Below are 19,482 nucleotides of genomic sequence, written 5' to 3' on the forward strand. Positions count from 1 at the left end.
GTGCAAATATGCCAGAGAGCAGAGCCGGCTTCTCCACAGGCCCCCTGGGAGCCTACCTGTACGCAGGTGAGCCGAGGGGGCGGGGGAGGGGCGGGGCAGGACAGACTGGTGTCTGGGGTGGGCTGCTGAGCACACGATCCGATTATTTTACAGTAAAGCACATTTATATACACACCCACACACACACACCACACACACACACACACACACACACACACACACACACACACACACACACCACTGATACTGAATATGTACATGCTTGTTTTTTTTTTTTCTTATGTCCTTAAGTCCATTCACAAATAGTTGATCCAGGGAGAAAAATCTGCAGCAGAACGGCGGTGTGAGCGCGGCCCTCCGTGTCGGTGGGTGTCCCCCCCCCCCCCCCACCGCAGTGCGGCCGGCTCTCTCCCAGCTCCTGTAGTGTGGTGGGCGGGCGGGGCGGGCCGGGGGGCGGGGCCTTAGCTGTTCTTCAGCAGCAGTCTGTCATCGGAGGAGGGGAAGGAGTGGAGCTGGCCGGCTTCAGGGGGGAGCAGACCGCAGGAGCGCAGGTCCACACTGCGTAGAGACACGCAGCGCCGTAGCATGGGCAAGCACTGCTCCGTCACCTTCACACAGCCTTACACACACACACACACACACACACACACACACACACACACACACACACACACACACACACACTTAAGGTGAATGACATGGCTGGGCCGAGGAGGCTCAAAAACCACGGCGGGGGGCGGGGCTTAAGGTCTGGAGCCTACCTGCCAGGTTGACGTGCGTGAGGCTCTCTCTCAGTGGCGAGATGGGAGAGGTCAGCGTGTGGATGCTCTGGTCTGTGATCTGGCCACACTGACTCAGGTCCAGCTTGGTCAGGTGAGGCAGGTAGCGAACCAGCAGCCGGGACGCGGCGTCCGTCACCTCCAGGCCAGCCAATCGCAGCTCTGTCACATTCTGGAAACGCCCCCCTCTGTTCTCCCCTGCAGGGGTACAAAACCAGACAAGAATGTGCTGAGCCATGAGAGGCTGTTAACAAACCAGTCACATGATTAATATTTAAAACCCACCTACTGTATTACGGGCCATTAAATCGTACTGGTAGATCTTACATATATACATATTATGCATATCACATTTTCATACATATTACTGCATTCATTCATAGACTTAGAAGTGTGCATTTAAATCGGACAACTGACAGTCTGTACCTTTGAATTGTCTGAATTTCCACACGAGTGACCATGAGACCCCTAAAACGTGATATGATGTGAAGTCTAAAAAGTTATTCAACAGCTACTTCAAACATCACTTGACAAAGCCATGCGTTTACTGAACAAATGTTAGCGGGAGTTCTGGTTAGCTGTTCCTCAGACCATAATTCTGTAAGTGGCCCAATCAAGAATGACTTCTGTGCTCCTCGAGAGTTGGTGGTACTGTGAAGACTAGAAGTGCTGAGGTGAGCCCAGACTCGAGCTTCCATCCGTCTACAGCGAGGCAGGTCAGAATCGGAAGGTTCAGAAGATCCTTTTTCTCTCACCATGTCTGAACTACCTGCAGAGATTCTAGGGGAGTTCACAGGAACCTCAGACAAGAGCCACAACTCCAGAGTGGTTGTTAACATCTTACAGGTATCTAATTTCTTAGAAACATCCGTGTTCATGAGTGTCCCACAAAAAGCACCCTTCCGAACAAAAGTTCGTAGGAGGTTACCACCGAACAACCTGCCCCTCACCAAAAAAAAAACATGTCTGCCCATTTTAATTTTGTTATAGATGTCTGATATTCCATAGTCCAGGTGGAACAAGGTCTCATCCGTGTGGTGGTGCAAAGTCAAACTTTTTTGGGAAATTATAATTGGAGAACATTCCAGGCATTCGCCTGTACTTGGAAACTGAACATAAACAGAAATATGCAACATGACAATAATCCCAGATGCAAATCAACAGCAGAATAGAAAACCAAAAAAATTCCATGTTTTAAAAAGGCAGAGGGAGAGTGCTGACCTCAGCCACACCGAGACAGACATCCCCAGACATCCAAAAATATACAAATAAACTTGAACAGTTCAGTAGGAACAAATCCACTATTTACTGAAGGGTTCACATACTTCAGTGTCTAAACCATTTGTTCAGTAAAGGCATTCTGGGAGTTTCCTTTGTTAAGTTAGTCCTTATTCAGACTTCTTACAATCAGATCACACTTTAGGAGTCATTCAGACAAAACATCATTACTAAGAGTCTATACTTTTTTCTCCAACTGTATCCATGAATTCCAAACGTAATAGTATTCAAAACATCACATCTGTTATTTCCACATAGGAGAATGTCTGAAGGTCTTTACAACTTTCAAATAATCGCAAGGCAAGCAACAGATCCAATTACTGGTTATACTGTAACCTAGCATCAGTTCAGAGATCCAGTCTCAGTCGGGCTGTGCTCATGGTTAATTAGCGTTCGTTCCCCCTGCCGTCAGCGGGAGCGTGGGTCGGCTGAGCGGACCTGTGTGGAGGGCATTAGACTGAATCTCTTCCTAATCTACACATTCTCATTCTTCAGCTCAACCCAAGGCTCGCTTGACAACTCTATACCTTTAATGAAGTTGAAAGGTCGTCAAGTAAAGCCTCCTATGATAGACTGTATCATCCCCGCCCGCCCCCACATATTTTCCACATTTTCTTTGTCAGCCAATGTAATGGCCATGGATGCATATACCATATTTAAGCCCCTGTGCCCATCGGCATTATTGTTCCACTAGTCTGGGAAGGAATAAAGGCTCATGTGAAGGTCAGGAACTCCTCGGCAAGGGAGTACCAAACTCCTCAAAACACTACTTACTCCCCATTACCCCTTTGCCACGCCCACCTGTGCAGTTACCATGCGAAGGGCAGGAAGTAGCGTAGCTAAAGCGGCTAACGCCTGCACGTAGCACAGCTGGCATTGGTCCCAAGCAGCCTGTTGTTTGGCCATAGGTAGCTCGTCAGTGGTGCGGAGTACAGGACAGACCTGTGCGCGTGTCAGTTGTGGGAGGGGCCAGCAGCTCTTTCAGGTGGGAGTCTTTGAGGTCCTCGACGCGACTGAGGTCCAGCGTGCGAAGACACGGACAGACGGTCTGGCACAGCGCAGATACGGACAACCAGGGGCAGCCAGAGAGATTCAGCTCCAGCAAACCTGAATGAGGAGCAGAGCAGAGAAGGGAGAGAGAGGAGAGGAGAGAGATGGAGAGAGCGGAGACAGTGTGTAGGATGTATGAATAACAGTCTGTACCATCCGTAGATGCTGCAGGTGTAGAACTGCAACTCTCAATGCTCCGTGGGTCGAGCAGATGGATACAAAACGTCCAGGATAAATTGGTTGGCCAATTCCAGTTCATTATCAGCAGATCTGCGAGAGCTGCATTCAGTCCGGGCAGGGAACAGTCAATTTGTGGAAACATCCCATTCACAAGACTGTCACCGAAAAGCTCACGGAATACCATTAACCAATGAGAACACAGTATAGTTAACGGCATCTGTAGAGCTAGCCGCATCATAATTGAGAGGTTTCCTGACCAATTAGAACACGAGAGCCATAGCAACAGCAGCAACATCCTACCATCCTGCTCCAGGGACTGCAGACACTGCCAAAAAGCACCACAGCGTTACTCCTGCTGCGAAAGACCCTCCAGACCTCAGGACTTAACCAAAAAGACATGCTGGGAGATCTCGAAGAGCAGTCACTCTTTGGTCACGACAATGTGAAAAATAATAATAAGGAATATAGCCGCAAGCGGCGATTGGCGGGTTCACACACGAATAGGCACTTTGGCCTCAATAGGCAAAAGGAAGCCCAAAAGGTCCTTTAGAAGCTGTTTGGGTTTGGCCAGTGTGTGCTCTACAGATAGTGTGTGATGACATCTGCGTGTGTCAGAAAGGGAGACACAGAAATAGCACATCTGGCTAGGGCTGCATCTATGTGAACAATATAGGAAGGCCTGCATGTGTCTATACATGATTGGGCCTGTATATTACCGACAGAGAGAGATTGAGGGTGCCAGAGACTATGTTTTGTTAATTCACTCCTTGCACACCTTGCACGCCTAACATGACTGTCCGTGTATTCAAAGTATGAATGTAGTCTGCAAAGCCTGGCATTACATGACTGACATGACTGGCATGACTGACATCACTGATATGACTGGAATGACATCACTGGCATGACGAACAAAAGTAACATGACTGATATGACTGACATAACTGGCATGACAGGAATGATTTGACTGACATGACTTGTATAACTAACATGACTGGACTGACATGACTGGCATGACTGACATGACTGATATAACTGACATGACTGGACTGATATGACTGGACTGACATCACTGGCATGACTGACATATACTATACATATACTATAGATATGCATACAAACTATATACATTTAGGTAGAAGTGTGTGTGTGTGGTAGTGTATGTACTCAAACTATGACAACATACTAATACATACATACATACATACATACATAAGTATACATAGAAACTATACATACATGTAAGTATAAAGGTGTGTGTGTGTGTGTGTGTGTGTGTGTGTGTGTGTGTGTGTGTGTGTTTGTGTGAGAGAGAGACAAAAAAGAAGCCAAATATCAGTTTGTATGAGCATGTTAGTCACTGAGATATGGGTGGGTATGGCTAGGGAAGTGTCATTGTGAATGCTATAGGAAGGACTGCTTGTGCCTGTATGTGTGTGTGCCTGGTTAATAGACATAGAGAGATCTGGGTAGCCAGAGCAATGTTTACTTAGGGCACAGAGATGGGAGGGGCGAGAGTGTGAGAGAGACTGAGAGTGTGAGTTTCAGCCTGCGTGCGTGTGAGAAGGAGAAGGTGACAGAGGGACTTTAACATGCATTTTTATGCATTGTATATAATATTGCACTGTAGAGCCATATGATAACCGATTTAGATGAAACTTGACAAATTTGTTAAGGATGGGATTCTGAATGGGCTTGTGCATTTTGGTCAGAATAGGATAAAATATGAAAGAGCTTCAAGAATATGAATATTATATGTATCGATGCTGTCCATTAAAAAAATATTTAGCAGGTATAAGTGTCCTAAAATTCAAAATCTTTGGATTGTTTTTTGATTTCACACTCTGCAGAGTATTATAAGACTTTGCTTGACATGATAGTATGAAAATCCTAGGAGCAGTATGAAAAGTGATGATTTCAAACTATTATTAACTGTAAATAAACTGTGCATTTTTTAATAGGACATGTAATGGCAAAGTTGTTCTCACTACTGCAAGGAATAAAAAGAGTCCAATTGCATCTTCCCAAGTGGAATTATGTAGGGGATATACTTTCTTTTTTTTTCAATAGCGCCCCCCAGTGGCCAATCGACACCCAGCTGGAGTATGTCATAGGGGGCGTGCACTTGCCCACACCCAAGAGGTTTCGTGCAGATTGACCAATGGTAAGCCTGTCAAACACGTGCCGATCACTGATTGGCCGATTACATCAGCCATTTTGGAAGTACGGCATGTCTACTTTAGGATCTGGTTCTCAGAGGCCCATAGATGATGTCTGTCAAGTTTCATGTGGATCGGCCAATCTGTGTGCATGGGTCAAATTTTTGCATGTTATAGCGCCCCCTAGCAGGTGAGGTATGGCAACCTCTGCGAGCTGCCCCAGACCCTCAGGGGGAAGCTGTCTGTGAAGTGTCATGTCATTGCATGCAAGTTTTGTTAAGTTAGAGCTCCATAAGCGCAAAATTTACAATTGAGTTTACGCCCCCTCATTTCATTGGCTTATACTGACTAGGTAGTGAAGAAATGAGCATTTTTGTTGGATACATTTTAAAGTTCAGACTCTTCTGAACGTTTTGATACCACATATGTGCACGTATGTGAAAAATCCAGGGACTAGTTCGCGCTCAAAGATGTGTGTGATTTTGCACATTATGCAAATTAACTCGAAATCTAAGTGGGCGGAGCTTGATGGTTGTATATTAAAAGTCCTAATGAATTTAGTCAAGGAATGTATAGGAACTGGAATTTTGGTTCTAGGACCTACAGTGTGGGAGATATGGACCAAAAGTCAACATGGTCTGCTATAGCGCCACCATCAGGCCAATTTGGGTCCTTGTATGGGAATCTGGTCCTTGGACTTAACTGAACCTTTTTGCCAAGTTTCTAGGCATTACGGTCTAGGCTGCACAATACGTTTTAGGTCAAAAAATGGGACAAAGAATAATAAGAAGAAAGAAAAATCCTAACAATTACATAGGGTTCCCACACTATGTGTGTGAACCCTAATTAACAATTAAAACACACGAGAGGTCCATATCTGGACACATCATGGTCTTAAACTGTCCCCTTATCCAGAAGTTAACAGTCAACAGTAGCAGCCACCGGCCTAAAGACAACACCTGTTAATCTGCAGGGGACTCAGACCGCACATTTGGAAACAAATGATGGCGAGTGAGGAAGAGGGCCAAGATCGTAAACGATGGGTCACCGGGCAGTCGTGGCGACCATTCCGGTTCAACGTATACGAGGGCTGTTACCTCACCATCCACCCGAAATCCTCCCTCCCTGCCGTCGTGAATCTGCGTCTCGCAGCAGCACTAAACTGTGATCAACGTGGAGTTGGACCGACGTAAAAGTTGCGTTTGTTCCAATCTGGCCGTTCCGACGGAGTCGCATTGCAGCGTGTTGGATACCTATCGAACTTCAGTACCACACACGCAAGTCCAAACTGCCAGACTCGGTGTTGTTCACACAGATTTGCTGCAAATTACAAATCTGTATTACATATGGAGACAAAGACCAGCTCTGGGGTTCCTTTCCCTGCTGTGTGAGCGTAGCCCAGGTGGTACAACGAAAACTTGTCAGCTGTTTCTTTTTCCTGCCCACATTATGTAAAATAATCTGTTTAGGGTAAGACAGAGCATGACCTACCTTGTAAGCGATTGATGAGCCACATAAGCTGTTTCTTGGAGATATTGGTATAGCCCAGATTGAGACACACGGGTTGCCGACGGATTATACCACTAAGCATCGGAGGGGTGATGGACTTCTGACGGCTCAAGTCGATCTGAGTCCACAATCTCTTATCGCAGCACCTGAGACCAGACAGAGGCGTTGAGAGGTATAAAGTAGCCATTCAGAGCGGACATCTGTCAAAGGCTTTATGAAATTAATATACCATTCACATTCTTTCCAAACCTGCAACCTCACTATCCTGAATAAGAAAACCAGTTACCGCTGAAGGAGATTTATAGAAAGGCCACGTGACCTAAATGATAGACACACTAAGAAGGCTAAGAACGATCATACTGAGACGGCAGGTATTGTAGAAATTCTGCATGAAATGGATTTAAGGGGAAGTAAAGTGCACAGTGCTAGTGCTGTAGTACCACGGTTCTCCCACACACATGTAACGTCCGGCCGCGGGCCTCACCATCGACTCCAGGTCCGGCAGACCCGCATGCACACGCACAGCTGCCGCTGGCTGAGGTTCTGGAAGACGCGGAGCCAGACGTCTCGGGGCAGGACATGGGAGGCGCCGCCGTCCAGGGGGAGGCAGTGGGGTTCGGGGCAGGTGGGAGGGGGCCGCACCAGGTGACGCTCCATCTGGACGGGCCGGGGCGGAGAGGGCACGGCCGCGGGGCCGCGCTTCAACAGCTGGGCGGCCGTCAGGCGGGACGGGCAGGACGCGGGGAGTCCGCTAGGGTTGGGTGTCAGGGCCGTGCCGCCCCCGTTGGCCGTCCCCGTTGCGCCGCTCCTGCCTGACGCGGTGGATCTGGCGCCGGGGCGAGTCTTCCCGGCACGGCCGGCCTTCCCGGGGGCGTGGCGGTGGTTGGCGACCGTGCTGCTGTTGGCGTTCTCCTTCTCCTGTGTCTCTCGCCCGCCGGCCCGGGTCCGGCCGTTCCGCGCCTCCTGCCCGTTGCTGCGCTTGGAAACGCCCTCGGGGGCGGGCTGGTGGGCGTGGCTGGCCGGGGGCTGCTGCTGGGTGGAGGAGAGCGGTGACGGAGGAGGGAGCGGCGCCGGCTTCCTGGCCCGGTCCGCCGGCCCGTCCTCGTCGTCCGCCTCCGTCGCCATGGCCGCTTTCCGGCCGCGGGGGTTGGCGTCAGCGCGGCGCCGTTGCTGCGTGTCCTCGGGCGCGTCCCGTTCCGGCTCGCCGCCCGGCCCGTCGCCCTCCGAGTCCTCGCTGGCGCTGAAGCCCAGCTCGGCCAGGCGGCGGTTGCGTTCTCTCTCGCGGTCGCGGTCCCGGACGCTGCTGCCGGTGCTGTACGCCGTGGCCGGGGAGGAAGGCTCGGATGCTACCGCGGCCGCCGGCGAGCCGGACTCAGAGTCCGAGTCAGAGTCGGAGTCTGAGCTGGAGGAGGAGGAGGAGGAAGAGTCACGTGCTCGCTCCAGCAGTTGGCACATGCGCTTGAAGCGTTCGAGTTTCTCCCGGTGGTGCGAGCGCTGGTCTTGGCTGGAGGCGGAGGACGGAGGTTGCGCTGCCACGGGGGCCCCGCCCGAACCCGGGCCCCCACCCGACGCATTGGGCCCGTTCGTCTCGGCAGAGTCTGAAGAGTTGGGCTTCTGCTTCTAGAAAAAAGCGTTCAGAAATGACGTTACCCCCACACAAACGTCACAATTCACAAATGTACTTACGCCAGCATCAGGCTACATGATGTTTTGCATCTTTCTCAATAGTCACTACTGTCAGACCAGACCAGGCGTCATGTTGGGAGAGCAGCAACACTACACGTTTGATTCAAACACATCATCGTTCACATTCTTACACAAATTCGTAGGTTGTTGAGGGGAGGGATTTCTTCCAGAAAAAAAGAAAGAAAACAACTGTGGACCCATTCCTGGGTGTTATGAAGAGGGCAGGATGGGATATGGGCTAGCCTTGAAAGTGAACTTAATTAATAGATAATAATAATAATAATAATAATAATAATAATAATAATAATAATGATCAATGTGTTATCAAACATATCAAAAACATTACATAAATGCAGATAGCTACCAGGTTCGCTGTATGTAAACAGAAGGTTTTTGCAGAGGAAAAAAGAATTGGGTTTGGGGTTTATTCTGGTAAAATGAGATTCAGAGATGTTTTAATATGAGGCTGCACAATCATTATAACTGAAATCAACAGCAACACTAGCATCCGTCTGCAGCATGTTTAAACATGCGCGTGAGAGACAATCATCTCATTGGTCAACATCAAGGCTCGTCATAAGAGTTGGCTAAATAAGCAAGAAAATGCAAAATTTTTAAACATGCTAGATGTTTCTCCAAGATGTCACTGGCTAAGCTACACACCACGTTCGATTATTTGACACCACAAGGCCTGTTCCTCGTTCCCGATGCTGGAAACTGTTCATGGCCGCGAAACCAAATTTTTCATGGCATCTGAACCAGGCTAAATGCATGTAGTCTGATCCTGGCGTTAGATGATGGTGATTTAAGTAGTCGTACCTTTTTCAGGTGCTTTTCCCGAGCACCTTTAATCTGCAGGGAACGAGACAGCAAAGACACAAATCACTTCACTGAGAAGCACCTCCAACCGCATGAACAAAGACGGTTAATTCAAAACCCGTTTGCTCCTCCAACATCTCATCAAGCCTATACGTGGAGGAAGCCTTTGGTAGAGTAACACCAAAAGTCTTTTCTGCATCTGCCAACCTTCTTCTTGGTGGCACTGTCCTGGGGCAGCTCTTTCTCCTTCTTGCGTTTGTGGCCGTCCTGCCGCGGCTCGTCGATGGAAGGCGGCTTCTTCTTGCTGGGCGGCGGGTCGTCCGTGAGCTTCCACCGTCCCACTTCGCCGTTGTCCAAGCGCCGCTTCCCCAAGCCGTCGCCGTCCTGCCAAAGAGATTCGCCACCAGACGGAGAACGTTCACCGGCACCGCACGCCGATTTATCGCTCGTGCGTCACGTAGCGCAACGGGCGGGTTTACCGATGCGTAAAAAGCCACGAATGCGCACGCTTAGCAAGACAGGCTGAAGAAAACATTAACGCTGCTAACGCGTCACAGCAAACATCATGCTAACTGGTCGGCGACTGGATTCCTTCCTTTCGTCTCCTTCTCCGTTTTTTTCTCCCCACCCTCATTAGCCTGATTGCTTGAGTTTCCTTTAACAAGCTTCAATTATATGCATGCTGGTGAGCCCGTGTGAGAACCGTACGTGGAGTATATGAAGACCATTAGCGAGCGCTATTCACCGCATTCTGACAGCTCGTCTGGGTTGCACTTTTAAGCACTCCACAGTGCAGAGTACTCTCCATGTGCATCGCGGAGTGACATGCAGGGGTCGTTAAGCCCAGCGGTACTTACCCAGAGTCACACTTTGCTTTTTTTTTTTATATGGCAGTGAATATGACATGGGATCAGATCTAACCGGGCGACACAACCGCTTGGCTCTTGCATGTCTGTTAAGGCCCAGAACCGTTTGCCTCACCTTGCTGGTTTTGCCCTCTTTGTGGCACTTGGGACATTCCCAGCAGTTGGGGATCTCGTCGTTGATGATGCCTTCCGCCTTACCCATCTGCAGAGAGACAGACATCTGGTGTGAACATCAGACTCCCACCCAACACCGGCAATCCAAAAACAGCAACTCGATTCTTATATGAACGGCCGATTCATCTTCAGCGATGTGGCCGTCACTGCATGGGACTGGCGCTTCTTGAACGGGAAAACTAGAAACAAACGTTCGGGTACAAAACAACAACTCCATCTGGACTAACGAGGTAAGAAACGATCTGCGTGAGGCAATATTTGGAATCATTGGCCAGTTTCCACCCGTCGTTCAGCCCGGTATGTCTGCGTTTCAGCAGGACCGGGACGTCGGCCACGTGAACATCACTCATCCACCTTCAGGCAGCTGGGGTGGATGATCTCGTTGCAGATGGTGCACTCCATCAGGGAGAGGCTGAACTTCTCCTCCTCCGACTCCACCGTATCCTCCTTCCCCGCCTCTCCGCACGCGAAACACACGGCCGTGTGGGGGAGCACAGGCTACACACACACACACACACACACAAACAAAGATATGCCAAAAAGAGAAAAGAAAGAGACTTAGTATCTGAAACTCTCTTCCCAATCCATCAGCTAGGGTGTCTGTCTAAAAACAATGCCATCTTCTACTGAGCGACTCCAGTGCTCATTACTACAGCGCACGGCTGTGCAACACGACCGCAGGTGGCTGTCGGGGACAGTTCATGCCAAAGCAGAAGGCACCACATGGAGAATAATACACTCGTGTAAGAGGACTGGAATTAGGACTACAGGATCTCGACCTTGTACCCCCCCCCCCCCCCTTCGAAATGAGCGCCATCCGTCCACACGCTCACAGGTACTGTAGACGGTGCGTCTATTAGGACTAGACCGAGCTCGCGTTGAGAGAATCAGCGCGGGACATCTGCAGGATCTGCAGGGCGTCTGCGGCGCGCGCTGATGCATTTCAACTCCGGCCACATCGAATATTTAAAAAGCATTACATTCAGTTAACAGCAGTAAAAGCAACTACCCCCCCCCCCCACCCCCCCAAAAAAATAAAAACATTAAGCATTCACCACCTGGTGAAATCAGCTTGTGTTGTGTGGGACTTCTATAGCACAACAGCCTGTACACGGTCACATTTGTTAACACAGAACCACAGATCAATCACCAGTTAATACGAGATGTCTACGACGGTCTAAAATGTAGAAAATGATGGAGAACGTGTGTGTGTGTGTGTGTGTGGTCATGTGTGCTGTCGTGTGTGTGTGTGTGTGTGGTCATGTGTGCTGTCGTGTGTGTGTGTCCTCACCGCGGTGCACTGTCGGAGCAGGCAGGACTGCTTCATGCGACCCGGGCCTCCGAACTTCTTCATGTCCTTACAGAAGTGGCACTCTCCACACTCGGTGCGCATGCAGGCCTGACAGCGTCGACAGCGTGTCCGGCGCCGCCGGGCCCCTCCCAGAGCCTTACTGCCAGACATCCCCTCCGCATTCAACTGGGACACGCACACGGGGACACACAGGGACGGGGACACACAGGGACATGAGCAGCTGGTCATGCAGAGGCTTACAGACAGGCCAAGCCAAAGAACTCCATTACAGCTCCATGATAACGGTCCACTGTGGCTGGTTCCTATATACTTAACTAATCTTCAGCTATTTGCTGGCAGTATGTTAATCTGTTAATCTGTTTGCTGGCGGTATGTTACAGTTTTGGAAATGTCCTAATCTAGTCCTCTAGTCCGGACCCATACGATTGTAAAGCTGCTTTGTGACAACGTGTGATGTGAAAAGCGCTATATAAATAAATTTGACTTTGACTTAGTCCTTCGTGTTGACCTCAACCCCAGAATCTCACCCTAACCCCCAACATGCTGTTTCTGCATCGCTGCTGGAATCAACAGTGATAAATGAGGGACTGTCCCATGAAGTGGGGGGCACTGTCAGCCTCCTCCCTCATGCCTGCCCTCTGTTCACCCAACCGGGCCGCTGCGCGCTAACCAGCCCGGCCCGATCAGAGCAAAGTGGCAGGCGGAACGGCAGGAACGCCGGGGCCGAGAATGCGAGCCGTGGCCCGGCCGAAGACCAAGACGCGGGGATGCGGACGAGACGGATCACGAGACGGGCCGGCACCACAAGAACAATCGGACACCGCTTCGCTGCAGCAGGGGCCCGGCTCTGGGCCTCGGGACCCGTCCTGTACGGGAAGGGGCCCGGCTCTGGGCCTCGGGACCCGTCCTGTAGGGGAAGGCTGCCCTAATTACAGGCATAGGTGTTAAAAACACAGGTGTGGAGGTGGTGCTGAGGAAGAGAACCAGAGTGGACCACATGGCCCGACTCAGGCAGGGGTGGTCGGGGTTGGATGTTGGTCAAGTTCGCATCAGATCTGTGGGCAGATGTCAGGGCAGAGCAGCCGCAGTCCAGACAAACGATGCGTCGAGATTTCTCCACAGACGAACACGTACCACAGCAGATGGCTGAGCACACACCAGGGTGCAGATAGATACCAATACGCATACGTACACACCGGGCCCTGGCCCTGAAAAACGTCCAGAGGGCAGAGTTTGGCTCCAACATTCATACTGCATACATGAACCTAAACAGGCTAGCATGACTATAGGCACGTTTTTAAACACGTAACAATCGGCCATTAAAAAAAAGCAACTCTACACCCAATAAACTGTGCTGCAGGTCATTCTCCTTTAGGCGACAGGTTGTTCTGCAACCTGTGGCTGAGACGTCTGAGGTAAAATACTTCCTGTAACTACTAACCAGCTCCTCACACTGTTGTGAAGGAACTCGCCATACCATCTACAGAGGCCCTCTCAGCGAGGGAACTTTACTAACAGACCACCTCAGCATCTCAGCAGCGTCCACAGGACCAGCGTGCCCTCGGGATTCATCTGATGGGAGGAGATCCAACACGGAGGGACGTGGGTGCTTGAACGCTGTGCTGCTGGGAGGGAAAAGCTAGCCAGCACTGCCCCTCAGGTAACATCCCACCCCCCCCCCCCCTCCCCTGAGAACTGGCCACGTTCACCCCAACACCTGCCAGCCGGCCAAGTTTAGACGCTGCAAAGATGGTGCTTCCTGCGTGAGCTTCGGGCCAGGCGCCTCACCCACTCACGGGAAGAGGCTGCTTTAATTAAACCAAAGAAGTGCGCTTTGCATACGCCGCTATAAAAATGCTCCTTGATATCTAAAAAGCGTTATTCGCATAATCACGCGCAGGCGTGTACGGACAAACGAGAGGATTGTGTACTGGGTACACTACAGCACTACAGCATTCCTGACCATTTGAACTTCAAAAGATGCGATGAACGGCGCAAGCACAAGATGAACAATTTCTGAATTCACAGAACTACTAATCTCAAAAAACAACAATATTTAATAAAACGGCCTCCTTGGACGATGCTGCATGTTCTGTGCTGCTTTCACCAAGGCTTGTAGTGGGACGGTGGCGGACTGGGGGAGTTTGACATTAGCCAAAGTGTGGTCAGCCTGCCATTGTGTCTGCATCACCATTTCGGGCACAGCGGTGGTAACGGAGGAGCCCCAGAGACTTGACACACGCTTCCCGGGCCATCAGCACTTTATTGCCGAGCTGCGCAGAAATTTCGCTACACTGCGGCAAGTGACGCTCGACTGCAACTTCGGTGAAATTGTCGCCGGACCGGGTCCTGAATTTACCTCGACCTGAAGCAACATCAAAGCGTCCGTGAATCCCAGGGCATATAGGATGATCGGAGAGCTCCCGCGCTCGAGGGCAGGGTGGGGTGATAAGTGCCCTCCTCCGAGCGCCTCGAGTCACATAACAATCTGCCTGGTGAGCACTTCAAAAGCCAGAGACAGCCTTCACCATTCAACACCGGTGCCACCGCAGAAACAGGATTCTGTTACTCTGGGTGCTGCCAAGTGTCAGGCGGTGACTAGCGTAGTCATTTCAGGATGCTTAAGGCTCTGACCAAATCCTGCTGCTGTAAGTTATTGCTTAAACGCTTCGGTGTCGAGGTCTGAGGCTGTCGTGCACCTGAACACCGAACCTGAACCCTAACTATCAATGTAAGTTACGCAAGCAGATGATGCCGGGCATCCTGATGTAGTTGCTCAAACACATTTGCAATAAGAGGACAAACGGATGAATTGTATGTAATTTATATAAACAAATATGAACATATGTCATACCTGCCAGTGAGGACTATAAAAACGCTGAGTCATGAAACTGAAAATAAAACAGCCATTTTGCCGTTTCTCCCCTAGACTAGCTGGTTATTTCTGAAAGATGGTGTAAAGCTACAACTTTGTTTATTAGTTACATTTGCTGTGCCCGTTAAGTTAGAGGGAGACCATATGGTGACGATCATAAAACGTTTTGTAATTTGATAGACAACAGTATGATGTGACAGAACAGAATGTGACACAGGCAAACAAACTGTGCTATAAGAGGACTTCTCCCGAGATTTCTATTTACTGATTCGCTGATTGCTTTCTCCAAACATTTCTATTTACTGATTCACTGTCAAATTCTTTAGGTTGACTATTATGATACCTGGGGGAGGGGGAAATGTGAGAACGCTGCTGACTGGTTAACCCGTTATAAAGAGCTGAAATAACCAGACTGCTACTTACAAGATATATACAGGTATAGTGCGTAAATGATGGATACTAAAAATGAATTCATTTTCCATAAGCTCTTTAAAGTACTAATTTAGAGCCGGAAATAAAATGAGGAAGGAGAACAGAAACAATTTAAGCCATATGCAACCCAAGGAGAAACCTGATATACTGTAAATATACTACCACTTAACTGGGGTATTAAAAATATATAACGCAAAATAATATTTAGAGAGGTTAGACACAGAATAGAATTTTTTTTCTGGTTAACGACCTCATCATCTTATTCCTGCTACAAGTATAGCCTGTTCATTTACCTGTTCATCTGCCAACAAGTGTCACATTAGGTCAGCTTTCTCCTCCATAAATAGCTTTTTTTAACGGGTCCTAACAAAATGCAGAAAATGTGACGGAGTGGTTTGTTGCAAATGCAATAAGGGCACAAATGTATTTTTTTGCTAGACATCTCGGTAATGCAGGTCGTTCTCTCTCATGCAGTTTGCGTGATCACAATGGCAGCAGGAGCAGAAAGCAAATGTCTCGTTTCTGCTCAATCTCACAAGATCCTCCTTTAACCAAGTTGCTGTGCAGAAGACGTGTGATGTTAACTGTCAACGACTCCAGCACAGCATGGCTCCTTCAATTACACCAACTCTCCAGGAGCAGTATCTCCATGAAACGCACACTCACATTATATCCGCTGGGTAATTACATTTAAAACGCGTTTTTTGAATAAATCATAGTCAGAAACGTTTTAAATCCAGCCACCTAACATGGGCTCCATGAAGCTGGCCAGCTATGGTTGTGGAGGACCTGGGTACCTGGTCAGGACTCGCTAACACAGCGTTAGCCGTGCAGCAGGCTGTGTAGCCGACCACCTAGCGAGATGGAGGGTTTTAATAGAGGTTTAAATGTAGGTCGAGCCCCAGCAAACCAACACACCAACAACTGAGGAGTGAAACGTCGAGGCCTGCGCTGTGTGGGGATGTGCGTTATGTAACCCACACAAACTCATAAAACACTGAACACTGTGGAATTAGCGTGCTAGCCGGCTAACTAGCTAGCCTGGTTCACACAGCCCACGGACGATGCGGCTAGCGGGCTAACTAGCTAGCCTAGCTAGCCTGGTTCACACAGCCCACGGACGATGCGGCTAGCGCGCTAACTAGCTAGCCTAGCTAGCTTGGCTTCACCCGCGGATGATGCGCAACACCGCCTGGCGAGCGAAGCAACACAGCGGGGTGACCCGCTAGCCTAGCTTCCCTCCAGCCGCTCCACAGAGCACCAGGCGCCGCGTTAACACCCACCGCGGGCCAGAAAACGCCCGTGACCGCGCGAGCGCTTCAACCCGCGGTCTCGTTTTCCCGCCCATAAACGCGCAGGAGCCCGTCGAGCGGGGACGCGCGTGTCCGCTGGCGCTACACTGGCGAGCCGCAGCCAGCGTCGCCCCGCGCTAACCGCGCTAGCCCTCAAATACAATACCAGCGTAAAGCTACCGGGGCTAACTAGTGCGGTCGCTCGTCGTGGGAACCAGGCGACTACGAGCCGTTGTAAAAGTATCCCCTCGGAAATAAGGACCGTCGGCACTCACCTATTAGTGGCGAGTCGCATACTCCGTGGCCGCGCATTAGAGAGGCGGCCCCGCGGTGAGATGTGCTCGCAGTTACGGTAGCTGCACGGAGACAGGAGTAGAGGGATCGCTTCCTTGTTTCTTTCTCCTGACTGTGCAACGCTAGCCTTTTCTTGCCTCCGTCTCTTCTCCACTGTGCTTGGCACGTTTACATGAGTTCTTTGAGAGGAGGAGAGAAAAAAAAAGGAAAAAAAAAAACTTGCAATCAAACCCTTGTCGGATTTCAGTGTTTAAATAGTCGGCTACAGCCACGGCGCTTGGTCGCAAGATGACTGGCGAGATATCAGTGATCTGGATAACAATTATGTGGCCATCAAGGCGCAATACAGTGTGTTTCGTGCCATTCAGTGTTTTCTGTGACCCTCTCTCCTTACCCAGTACCACGTCTTTCAACGTGTTCTTAAAACCGAATGTTTTATCAAACGGCTTGTAATGTAACTTAATTGCATGCAATGCCCATTTTTTATCAATTTAGACATTTAATTCAAATTGGTTAAAAAAAATCCACAAAAACGATCAAAATTAACAAAACTGACTAGACGGACTAACGTGGCTATTGTTCGGCTCATTTCTATTGTGTAAATCTGTTTTAGTTGTTTTCCGTATGAGATGATATTTCGCGTAATGTTATATTTCGAAGGCATTCGTCTGTGTGGTCTTCATGACATATAAGACGCCATCGTCCTCCATTTCTGCTTTAAGAAATGAAATAAATAAATAGTAAATAAAATATGGGGGAAAAAAATACAGGTGCCCCTCCCACTTTACTCGTCACAAGGAGGCGAGAATCATGGGAATTGTTGTTCTCTGATGGAGCGTCTACTCTGATTAAACTTCACGACGTATGGTGCAGAAAAATTAGTGGCGTGGGACAACTGGTGGAAACAGCCCCCCGTGTTCTCTCCAGAGACAACATTCTGAAAAAATTGCTTTAACCTTTTCCAGTTCAGAACCTTTTATTGCTTTTCATTCAGTGATTGTACATTACTGTATGTGAGTCATGATTGCTGTCCAACGGCCACATATTTTAAAAAGACACATAAACCCACTAGGCCAGTTTACCTACTCTGCTATTGCAAATAAGATTCCACATGGTCTTAACAGTATTAACATATTATATGAATGGTGCAGAGAAACAGATTAATTTAAAGAAAGAGAAGAATCATAACTTTAATTACGCTCACTCTCATTTGTACTCTGTGTAAAGGTGTCGGCTCGGACGCAACATAATGAAGAAGATGGTTATCAGCAGCACAAACTGTCATTCTGTTTCTGTGACCTGTTGCTCTACCACAGCTGTTTGAGCTCCAGAAGAATAATTTCTGTAATGATTTGCTAGAAGAATCTGCAGTAGCTATGGCACCTTGACTTTATCCAGAAGTGTCATGCTTGGCCAAGGAAAACTCCATCATTGCTAAATATTGGTTCGATGTGTCCTTGGCAATGGCGAAATTTGCTTCAGGCAATTTTTGTCGATACAGCGCTGAATCAATGCAGCCTTTTGCCATACGTATGATTTAGACAGGCAGTTTCCATGTCACTGACTAATTTCAAGGTATCAACATCCTTAGTCACAAGCCTTTGAAACAATAACTCAAACATACCTTTCTATTGTTTCTTCATTTCTTGATGTGTAACTAAAGTCATAACACGGTATTGTGAGAAACAGCCAATGAAGTGCTATGTCATGTTGAGTAATGAACTGTGAACTTATAATTACGACATGGTAGATTGGTGCAGATGCGGATGTGCTCCAGAATGCAGGAAAAACCCATCTGTGTTTAGTCCATCTGTGTTTAGTCCATGCCAGGGATGTGTGTGGTTACAACTGCAATGTTCTTACTACATAATTATAATTCCTTATTAGAACCACATGAAAGTCATTATCCACTGCTGAAGTCAGCATAGTGATTAAATAATTGACATGAGCGGTACAATTCTGTTTTTGCTTAAACACCATTGCACTGAAACCTCACTGATACAAGATATGATGCTTAATAAACTGAGACAATAATATGATAACAAGCAAAAAGTTAAAAGTAAACACATTATCATCCTGAGCTTGTTGTACAGTAAGACATTACACCTTGGCTCAAGAACTCTGGTTCAATTGTGAATTGTAGATGGTAAGCTCAGCCTCCAGCTGTGAATCCAGGAGCTTCATGACTTGTGACCAGAGGTGTCAATTCCAGGTTCAGAAAGTAAAAGTCCTCACCAGGATTTTGCTCAGGCTTCCTGGATTGTGTTGATTCCACTAATTTTACCTGGTTGCACTAATTAGAAAATCTAGCAAGCTTGAGCAAAATCCTGGTGAGGACTCTTACTTTCTGAACCTGGAATTGACACCTCTGAAGTGACTCTACTCTACTGATGACTTGGACCCAAGCATTACTTCACAGCAGGAAACAAGCCCTGCATATTTTGTTAAAGATATTTATAGTATACATTATTTTATTCAATTTGACACATTCTGATTTTGCATTTTTCAAACTTAGTAGGTCGGCTCTGTGTATCAGTTTGTTAAATTGACTCAGACACACGTGTGACTCTGATTCACACAAAGGTAGTCCATCTCTGCCTCAGCAGTAGAGAATTGAACACAACTGGTGACTAAACTAGAACACTGCCAGAGACTAAATACACCAATTAGAAAGTTAGACCATTTTCATTCTTCATCAATGTTCAACTACAGTCTAGTTATTCTGTTTTGCTTGTTTTTGCATTAGGCATCATTCTCTCTTCATTTTGCTTCAATATTTA

The 19,482-nt window shown here is 48.4% G+C and overlaps 1 protein-coding gene across 3 annotated transcripts; it reads right to left on the minus strand.

Moving 5' to 3' along the window:
* Positions 1-210: 210 nt before the first annotated feature.
* Positions 211-17,411, minus strand: fbxl19 (F-box and leucine rich repeat protein 19). 3 transcript variants are annotated; one of them, XM_077008264.1, is made up of 12 exons: positions 17,272-17,411; positions 16,684-16,881; positions 11,789-11,974; positions 10,852-10,995; positions 10,439-10,525; positions 9,665-9,841; positions 9,458-9,490; positions 7,437-8,572; positions 6,935-7,098; positions 3,000-3,164; positions 762-977; positions 211-619 (listed from the first exon to the last, which is right to left on the minus strand). In XM_077008264.1, exons 3-12 carry the CDS (start codon positions 11,957-11,959, stop codon positions 462-464), a joined length of 2,451 nt encoding a protein of 816 aa, XP_076864379.1. In that variant the 5' UTR covers positions 11,960-11,974; positions 16,684-16,881; positions 17,272-17,411; the 3' UTR covers positions 211-461. The 3 variants fall into 3 exon arrangements, with proteins under 3 accessions (XP_076864379.1, XP_076864378.1, XP_076864380.1); XM_077008263.1 differs by having other exon boundaries at positions 17,097-17,411; XM_077008265.1 differs by lacking the exons at positions 11,789-11,974; positions 16,684-16,881; positions 17,272-17,411 and having other exon boundaries at positions 10,725-10,989.
* Between the last annotated feature and the right edge of the window lie 2,071 nt (positions 17,412-19,482).

This window comes from Brachyhypopomus gauderio, chromosome 6 (genome assembly GCF_052324685.1).
Source record: "Brachyhypopomus gauderio isolate BG-103 chromosome 6, BGAUD_0.2, whole genome shotgun sequence".
Classification (NCBI taxonomy): domain Eukaryota; kingdom Metazoa; phylum Chordata; class Actinopteri; order Gymnotiformes; family Hypopomidae; genus Brachyhypopomus; species Brachyhypopomus gauderio.

What these genes read in the sequence shown, in the direction of transcription:
- fbxl19 (XM_077008264.1), bottom strand. Translation starts at nt 11,959, where the DNA reads ATGTCTGGCAGTAAGGCTCTGGGAGGGGCCCGGCGGCGCCGGACACGC. An exon ending in ACAGTGCCACCAAGAAGAAG is followed by an intron (nt 9,491 to 9,664) that starts GTTGGCAGATGC and finishes CGTTCCCTGCAG; the next exon opens with ATTAAAGGTGCTCGGGAAAA. An exon ending in CACAACTGACACGCGCACAG is followed by an intron (nt 978 to 2,999) that starts GTCTGTCCTGTA and finishes GTACCCCTGCAG; the next exon opens with GGGAGAACAGAGGGGGGCGT.